A 9,617-nucleotide genomic window follows, 5' to 3' on the forward strand; every position below is an offset into this window, starting at 1 on the left:
CCAGCACGAGATCACACTGCTAACGCGCGAGGAGGTCATCGACTACGTGCGCGACATTCCGCTGCGCAAGATTCCTGGCATCGGCTACGCGCAGGAGATGACCCTCGGTGCGCTGCACATCCACACATGCGGCGGCCTCCTGCAGCACAAGTACCTCCTGGCCTACCTGTTTCGAGAAAAGACCCTTGCGCACTACCTCAGTGTTGGACTGGGGCTGGCAGAAACTTTCTCGCAGCGCAGGCACCAGGCACGGCAGTCGGTTGGCAAGGAAACATCGTTTAGCGAGCCATTACCCTCGCCAGAGGCCTTCACGCGAATCTTCCGTAAGCTACTGGAACAGTGTCATGTCCGCTGCGTCCGGGATCACCTGCAGCCACGCAAGATGACACTGGTTCTCAAATATCGCACCTTCGACACGGAGCAGTTCAGTGTTGCGCTCCCAAGCCACACAAACGATCTCAAGGTGTGGCTGGAGGCCTCGCAGAAGCTGCTGGAGCCGCATCTCCTGCACTACGCCGAGCTCCGCCTGATCGGTGTCCGGCTGCTGCGCTTCACAGATGCTGATGATGATCACATTGATATCAACAGCCGCAGCCGAGACGCCCTCACCGGCGCCTTGACGGGAGTACATGAAGTAAATGAAGACTTCGACATGGATGCGGACGATGCTAGCCGCGATGCTGAGAAAGCCTCCTTAGCGGCGGAGCAGACAGGCGCGTATGAAGGCCAGCCGGCGCAGCCTCCCGCAATGCCCAAGCGCAAGATCCCCGTCTCGAAGTTCCTGACCGATCCAAACATTCCGAAACCCCGCCTTGCGGAGCCTGCTGTGGCTGCGGCCAAAGTCATCAAACCCGCTCGCAAGCGCGTCAAGGCATCAAAGCACAAGCTCCACAAAAAGAAGTAAAGCAGCACGGTGGGCAACGAAGGCGGTAGAAAGTGGAGGAGACAAGACGAAAACGACGGTCACTAGGGAGCGGTGAATATCCCACAGGACATGCTCGAGCATGCTCGGACAGGACATGAGTCGGACGCCGCCGCCGCCGCGGTGACTCAACCTTGAAAGAACGAAGGCGTAGATTTTGTTTTTTTTTGCTGTTGTTGTTCGTGTATAGAGGCCAAAGGGGAAGGATGGCAAATGAGACGCTCCAGGGTTTACCCGTGTATAGATTTCGGCTGAACTATTCTCCGTGATGCGTCGACTGCGCTATGGCGTGTGTTGGGAGCAGCAGAGCGAATAAAGGGAAAAAAAAAACGAGGTGAACTGCTGTGAAGTTGGGGGGAGGCAAGGAGGAGAGGGGTTAAAACAAGGAAGAGCGAAAGATGGGTGGCAATGGATCTCAGCATCCATGCTTCGCCTGCCCAGTTTCTACTCCCACCAACCCAGCTAGCCGCTTCCCCCTGCCTCAGATCCTTCTATACGCACCACACACGGTCGCGAGTGCAAGGAATGAAAGGAAGGCCATTTCCTAATGAGATACGGCTTCAGTGCCTCACATAGAGATACACAAGTACGGTGGCTCTCCGCACCGCTGGTGTAGGTGTATTTAAAAGGTGTAAGTGTGGGAGGGTGTTGTCTGATGGTTGGGGTTTTTTTTTGGCCTCTTGTTCGTTGATTGTAGTCGCTGAGTGACGAGGGGGGAAGGGGGAAAGTGGGAGGGGCTGGTTTTTTTTTTTTGGCGCTATGTGAGTGTATGTGCTGATGTTTCAGTGAGAGGCCGGTGGAAAGTAAACAAAAGGGTTACAGCTTGTGACTTTCTCTCGCGCCCTACTGGGTGGACATGCGTGTCCTCTGCTCAGACGCACCATCTTGCTTTGTGCAGTTTGTTCTAGCTCAGCAATGGGGCTGACTAGGTCCATGCATGTCCACACATGAGCGCATCGAACTTGGCGAGAAGAGAGGAACACCGGTACCGCCATCACCCTCCCATACACACGTACACGACAGAGAAGAGGAAGAGGAAGCAAAATGTCGACCCCGAGAGCTTGAGCAAAGTGTCGGTATCGTTTCCCTTGTGTATGTCTTGTGCCCCCTTGTTTGTCCATAAGTGCCTCCGCGGAGGCCGATGAAGGAAATGGAGGGAAGTCGATTTCCTTCTAGTCTATCCAGAGTGCACATCAGCATCACTCGTTCATGCGTTTGTCTGTATGTGGGGTGTTTCTCCTTTGGGTCGATGCTGGGGTGCGTGTTCTGGAGGGTTTATTGTCATACAAGGGCAAAGAAGAGACTGAGCAACATGATCCATCGTGATCTCCCTTAGCGGAGATGGACGCGTGCATGCCGATCGCGTGTGTGTATGCCGCCGCCGCCGCCCACCCACCCCCCCCCCCTCTACACTTGGATCGAATCAAGAGCATTGACTGGAGTCAACTCTGCTATGTTCATTCAGAGCAGCCGTTCGCTCCTATCAACGTGTTGGTGTGGCGGGTGCACTGGAGAGAGGTGCCTTGCCCTTCGCCTCTACGTATCCCTTCGCTGGCAGAGGTGCCCCAGTGAGAAAGACGGGGCGACTCACTTCCCCCCCCCCCCTACTCCTACCCTCTGACCACCGCACACCACCCTCCATCACGGCCGCTGTGCTACTTGTGCTTGCAGCGATGCGACCTGCGAGAAGTGCAACTCCCTATATATGCGTTCCGCTCTACCAACACGCCTCCCTCCCTCTCTCTCCATATGGTGGTCGATCCCTTCAACGCTTCACGCCGCTGAGGTTGCCACGTGCACGCCATACGCACACAACCGCTGCCTCTCAACCCTCCTCTCTCTTTCTCTCTTTCTCCCTCTCTCTCTCTACCCCCACCACTACATCTTCACAGACTCGCGTCTTCTGAAATTAGCTTTTTCAGGCTCTTGTCGTGCTTTGTCTCCCTCTTAGATGCCTTCGTAGCACCACCGACTGACTGCGCATCGGGCCAAGGCATTAGACCTACCGGTGCGGGAACGATGCGGGGACGTTGAGATGTTTGTGGGGTCCTTGTGAACGTACCCATTCGCAGCAACCCTTGCACCCTCAGCTACTCCTTTTTTTTCCCCTCCCCCTTTTTGTGTCCCCCTCGTAACACGCCCCTCGGTGTGTTTGTGCAGGGGGAAGGGGGGAGGGTAAGCGGGCGGGGTAACTAAGCAGTGCCGCACTCCTCAGACTCCCTCTTCGCCGTTCTTCAACAACACGCGTGGTCCTTGCTACCGACTCTCCCTTTTTCACCTCTGCACCATGACGGCAGCGCATGAGCTTCTCCTCCTCCTACCCCCTTTGGGGGCGGCCAATGGTGACCGCCGCCTTGGCGCGCACCTGTCGGTGCCTGTCACGCGTGGCCACATCGACAGCAGAAGCAGCAGTGGCGCCCTCTGCTTTTCCCTCATCGGCATCGACCTCTGTGGGTCGTTTTGCCTTTGGTGACTCTAAAACTGGCCTGCAGAAAGTTGACAAAGCCTAAGGGGGGCACGTTATTCGAGAAATGACGCGCGGTTCCGCATTTTTACAAGAGCGAGCAGCGCAAGGAGACACTGCGGGGTGGAAAGAACGAAGCCCTTGTGGCGAAGCAGCAGCAGCTCTTGCGCTTACCAAACAACAGAGCCGCATGCTTGGCGAACCCGTGCCGAGGCTACTGAAGCGGAGCTCGAGGCGTCACGCAGCTTCTCGCAATGTTTTATCCACATTGACATGGACATGATCTACGCTGCAGTGGAAGAGAAGGTTGATCCGTCGCTGCGCGAGCGGCCGTTCGCTGTCGGAAATTACGCGATGCTGGCCACAAACAACTACATGGCTCATGTGTACGGTGTATGCTCCGGCATGCCAGAGTTTATCGCGAAGAAGCTCTGCCCCACCCTACAGATACATCAACCGAGATTTGATCTATACCTCCGCCAGTCCGCTGCGGTGCGCGCCATTTGGCGCTCAATACGATCCCCATTACCCCACGGTAGGGTTGGACGAGCTGACGATGGATAACACCGACTTCCTTCGTACTCACAAGGACCGCCCTGCCGAGGATGTGTGCGCGGAGTTCCGCCGCCGCAACAGCACAGACAGCAGCTCCAAAGCAGCGCTATTCGATCGCGGAAACTGCAAAGACGTCGCCACTCCCATTGAAAAAGGCATCTCTCCACGCCCGACCAACATCAGCGGTCGCAAAACAGGTCTCCGCAGCTCGTCGTCGAGCAGAACCAACATGTCGAGAGAATAAGGGTCCCACACTAGTCTATAGGCAGCGTGTATGATCACCTGCTCCCCTTCTTCTCTCGTGCTCTGCCATTTCTTTCTCTCCCGTCTCGACCACACCGGAGGAAAGTTTAATAGACGCCCATGAGCCACAAAGCCTCCTCCTTTTCTGTTGTTGTGTTTTGCATTGATTCACCTTGTACCGCTCGCTTCGCAGCGCTCTTGTCTACGCACTGTCCTCCTCACACACAACCCTCCCTACTTACTTCTCTTTTTTTCCTCTCTGCTCTGCGCATCATCCGCTTCCCTTTTCAGTGGTTTGCTCATGCGTCAAAGTTTCTCGGTTTCTCTCTCCACCCCCCCCCCCCCCCCCGACAAACGCCGCCAGCTGCACCCTGTGCACTCTTTCACTTGGCCATCCTTTCCCTTCGCATCTCTAATTCCCGTGTCCACGACTAAAGGATACAAACAGCGAAGAGTATAGCAGAAAAGCAACACTATGTGAAAATGTCTTGGCATTTAAATCAGGTTCTAACATGTTCTGCCGCGCAGGCTCTCTCTCTCTCTCTCTCTCTCTCCCTCCCTCTCACCCACGCTGTGTGTGCGGGCGACGCAAGCAAAAGACAAAGATCGGATGAGGATGCTGTGAGACAACGTCATGTCATCTCGACCGAGAGCATTGATCTCGCTTCCCCCAAAAGTGCGCAAGTGTCTGTCAGCCTTCCCTGTCTTTCGATAGCTGTGCGCTCTCACCTTCTCTTTCTTTTCCGTCCATGTGAAAACTCCTCCGCATCAAAGCTGGACGCGCACTGCATTCGCCTACTCTACTTCATTCGGTTTTCTCGTTAACGAGTTTTTCACCCCCCCCCATCTCCACACCTTCAATCTACCCATTTCCCCTACTGATCCGAACGGTGTCCTGCACATGGCTGCCGTGGTCACGGGCACACCCACTTCTATGCACTCCATCTTGCGGCGGAAACCTCACATGCGTGTGGTCCTCTAGGTACGTGAGTGACGCAAGAAGTTGCTGACGGTGTCTTTTATGAGCGTGTCTGTTTTGCCCCCTCCCCCCCCCCCGCACAGTTTTTCTTTCCGTACATACATTCATCTCCTTTGGTCCCACCACACTCGCTCCATGTGGATCGCACGCTTAGCGCGTTTTGTGAAGCGTGCAGTCTCTCCCTCGCGCGCGTGACGGTATCAAAACGAAAGGGGATTGCCGACGGAGCAAGCGTGTGCACAGCGAAGTCTTAGAAGCAGCGCCAAAAAAAAAAAGGAAAAAAGGGGGGAAATAGTCGCTACGGAAACCCACGCATGCAACGCGGACATCACGAAACTCGCAGAAACGACTTGACGCGTGAAAGGGGGGGGGGGGTACATCGGCCGCGGAGACGTTGTGGTGCGTCTGTGTGTGCGTGGACCACGACTCTTTCGCTCCCCTCACATCGCCGTCTTCCTTTTCGGCTCTTCTCCATCGTTTCTCTCCTTAATTGGATTAGGCACTTCCTCCCCCTCTCACCACCACCATTGTCTGTTGCATCACGTGCTCTCTCTCTCTTCCTCTCTCTCTCTCTCGGTTTTTCTTTGGAGGAAAGCAGCTCTCGCATGCATACCGCTCGCACAACTTCAAGCGCAGCAACAATCAAACAAACAGCTGGAAAAGAAAAAGCACGCATGCATGGGCTGCTTCGCGCTCCCAGAGCGGTGCACGCGTTGGCGTCGTCTCTGCCGCGCTGTCTAACGACTCTCTCCACTTCACGTCGTGCATTTGGCCTGCATCGCACCACAGGTCTTCTGAAGTCAGAGAAAATGGAGGAGAATGCGGCGTCGCAGCCGCTGACCGTCTACCACCCCCAAGCAGGTCTTCAAGATACCCCCGCCCAGGTGGATTTGTCCTCTCTCTTCTACGACACGTCCGTGGTTGACATCACGCTTTCCAAGCGAAAGTTCACCAAAGACGACGACGATGGCAGTTTTATGTTTGGCCAGGTGCCACGTGGGCACATGAAAAGGGAGCAAGTACTGAAGTACATTGACATGGATGAGCTGAAGAAGGCAAGCGAGCTGCTGGAGGTACCAGACGCCTACACCTACCCGCTGCATCGGATGGAAACTATTTCCGAGGCGATCATGCGCACGATGCAGTCGCGTGTGCTGATGTGCAAATACGCCTCGCTGGACGACTTTTACACAATGAAGCGACACATCGGGACCGACGAAGATGTGATGCGCGCGACTCTGCCCGGCAACTCCATCTACTTCCAGTTTATCCACTTAGGCGGCGCCAAGGATGCTGACGGGCCAACCTCATCATCGTCATTGTCGAGTCACCATGCGAAGCAGCAGGAGGTCAAGGCAGTGCGCGACGCCGTAGAGAAGATACTGCGCCGCTACGTGTGTCGAATATTGGAGCCCTTTCCGAACGAGCTCGCCATTGACGTGACGCACTACGCAACCTATCTACCACTGCTGAACGTGAGCCGTCGAAATGTGTCTCAGGTGCTGAAGGATGTTGAGGATTATATTGCAAAGAAGCCGGTGAACAAAGAGGGCATCGCTGGCCCGCCTTCAGAAAAGGAGATCGAGCCCTTGACGCCCGACGCGCTCGCAGCAGAGATCGCTCGCATTATCCGGCGCGAGGTGCTGACACGGCGCCCGCAGAGCGCCAGCGAAGGCAGTGGAGAAGCGACCCGAACGACGGACGCACAGGAAACGCCCAGCTCCGCTGATGCCGCCTCCACCGCGGCGGTCCGCGTCTGCATTGGTGTGGCCACAAGCCCTGTCTTGGCAAAGATTGCTTGCGACGCAGAGGTGTTAGCGGTGATGGCTAAATTACGCGATGAGCAGGCCGCATCCCTAACGACAGGCAAGGGTGGTGGCAGTAGCGGCGTCCCACTCGTCTCTATCCGCTCCTTCCACCGCCACATCCGCTCCATGAAGGCGTCACGCGACTTTATGGCGAGTTTTCCGGTGAGTCGCGTGCCCGTCTTCACGCCCGCCTTTGTGGAACTGCTGAAGCGCATTTTTGGTATCGTAACCTGCAGAGACTTCTACGAAAAGCGTTACCACCTTTACTACTGCATGTCGAGGGAAACGGCCCATGCGTGCTACGCCGCTGCTTTTGGTCGAATGTACTTCGAGGAAGAGGTGGTCACGTCACTGGTGGCACCGGAAAACCTGAGGCGCTCCATCGCACCACTTGAGTTCATGGCGAGCAACCGCATAAGCATTGTGAATGAAGATCGCACCGACTACAATGTAACCATGCGCAGCGTTATTATTGGTCAGCTTCGCAAGCAGCTGGGCAATGTTGGCTGCAAGGCAACTCAGGTACCATTTGGCCGTTTATCCACGGATGACGCGATCCACCGCACTGCGGAAGCAGCGATGCGTTCACTGCACCGTTACATGTACACTAAAGGGCTCACCTACGCCGGGGTCCGAGTCACACTGCACCGTAGCAACATTGATCCGGTGATGGGGAGGTTTGAAGGCGAGACCACCGAGGAAGCCGCCGTTGCGGTGCTTCACCGAGTGTTAGCAAAGCTCCTGCCATACCGTAACTGCCTCGAAGATTCCACAGAGGGGCAAAACACTGCGAGGTACATCACCCTGGCCGTCTTTGGCATCTCGCTGATACCCATGGTGCCGCCTATAATGATAGCAGAAGCAAAGAAGTTGGAGAAGCTGTACTTCACCGCCAAGGGATTTTTCCTGCTTTATCAAGGCCGCATAATGAGACGCAATGAGATGCTGGCAACCGGTGGTGCAGAAGCGAAGAGTAGCGGGAGAAAAAGAAAGCCCGGCAAGGTAGACTCTGTGGTGTATGTGTAAGAACGAGTGGGGCGGAGGCACAGGCGAGTTGGTCGTTTAGTGCTGTCGCAGAGCTACGCGTATGCTCTCTCACTAATAAGCAACTCTCTCCCTCTCCCTCCCTGTTGCCCCACCATGTGAATGTGCATGTTCGTGACGCAGCTGATCGCACAAATGGGGGGCGCCTCTCTTTGCTTATCGTGTCTCACGAACGTTTTGCTGCCTCCACCCCAACCCCATGGCGAAGGGCTCTGCTACGGCTGATAGCGGGAAAGAGGCGATTGAGTCTCATGCGAAGGCAGCAGTCACTACGTGAGCACTGCGGCGGGAAACTCCTTGATAAAGCGACGAAAAGGAAAAAGAGACTTTCGTGCAGGGGAGAAAGGGCGGGGGTCAGCGACACAACTGTCTGTTGCGGCCGTTGCTGATTGCCCTACCACCCACATTTCCCTTCCTCGACATATTAACCCATCTGAGGAGTGAGCTGTACCTGGTTTGCTTGCGTATGGCTCCCCTTTACTGCTGTCTACTCAGGGGTGAGGTAGCTGCGCTAGCAACATTACCACCACCACCACCAACCCCCTTCTCCCTTCTATCCCGCCCTCGGCGGCCATCCCCGCTGCTGCTGTTGTTTTTTCCTGCGCCGCCTTGATGTGTTGCGGTTATTGACGATGGTTTGCTTCCGCTTGTGGAGGGGGAGGGAGGGAGGAGGTGTTTTCGACTTTGTCGCCAACTCTCTTCCTTCTTCGCTCTATCCTTTTTTTTTCTTTTTTGAAAAATGCCGAGCGCGATGGACAGAAATCGTTGATGCCTTTCGCGGGGCCGCGAGATATCACCGATGTGCAGCTCAGCCGCTCTTCACATAGACGCAAACCCAGCCGGCTCGCACAGACAAACAAGCAGGCGATGATAAAAACACCAAACAATGGGGGAATTGCGAGGGTGGTGCGCAGTCTAGCAGCCGCAACGAGTAGAGTCGCCAGAGGAAGGTGGGAAGAGATGCACGGTAAGCAAAACAGGTGGTCTCTTTCTTCTACTCCACCTGCTTGTATGGAATCTTAGCTCTGCCCTCCCCCGTTCAGTTTCAAGCTCCCGCTTCTTGCGTTACCCTACCGGCCATCCCGCAGGGGAGAAGTGCACGGGAGGGGCCCTCGAGGAGGAGGAGAGGCGACGCGGCGCACGGGGCGCGGTCATACCTAGGGGAAGGAAAGCGACACGCATGCATCGGCTACCTTCTCGTCTCAACACCTTTCCATAATGTTACACATTCGCTGTGTTTTTTATGCGTCAGGCTTCTCCCTCCTCCCCCACCCCTCTTTTTTCTCCCCCTTTTGGTCCTCCTTCAGCCAAGCATCGTTGCCGATGCAAACGCCCGTTTCACTAGTAAAAGTGGTGCCTACACGTTACCAGAGGGAGAGAAACATTTTTCTTCGTTACTCTCCTCGACTTGCCCTCCCTCGCTCCCAGCTCCCGCTACACTTCTCTCTTTTCAATGCGGGACCGTCACTGTTTGCTGATACTGCCCTCCCCTCTTCCTCGCCTCTTATAGACACAGCCCTTACGGTGGTACGTGTGAGCACTACGGGGGCGTAGAGAAGCGCAACTGCGCCACCAGCACACGAAGGTAAGCGTAAAGACCGC

At 55.6% G+C, this 9,617-nt stretch overlaps 2 protein-coding genes across 2 annotated transcripts; both read left to right on the forward strand.

Moving 5' to 3' along the window:
* Nucleotides 1-3,768: 3,768 nt before the first annotated feature.
* Nucleotides 3,769-4,185, forward strand: LBRM_28_1590 (putative DNA polymerase kappa; the record flags this gene model as incomplete). Its single annotated transcript, XM_001566139.1, has 1 exon — nt 3,769-4,185. One exon carries the CDS (start codon nt 3,769-3,771, stop codon nt 4,183-4,185), a length of 417 nt encoding a protein of 138 aa, XP_001566189.1.
* A 1,652-nt stretch (nt 4,186-5,837) lies between these two features.
* LBRM_28_1600 (conserved hypothetical protein) lies at nt 5,838-7,997 on the forward strand (the record flags this gene model as incomplete). The annotated part of the gene is made up of 1 exon (XM_001566140.1): nt 5,838-7,997. The coding sequence occupies one exon, from the start codon at nt 5,838-5,840 to the stop codon at nt 7,995-7,997; it is 2,160 nt and encodes a 719-aa protein (XP_001566190.1).
* Between the last annotated feature and the right edge of the window lie 1,620 nt (nt 7,998-9,617).

The sequence above is a fragment of the Leishmania braziliensis genome, chromosome 28 (genome assembly GCF_000002845.2).
Source record: "Leishmania braziliensis MHOM/BR/75/M2904 complete genome, chromosome 28".
Lineage (NCBI taxonomy): Eukaryota > Euglenozoa > Kinetoplastea > Trypanosomatida > Trypanosomatidae > Leishmania > Leishmania braziliensis.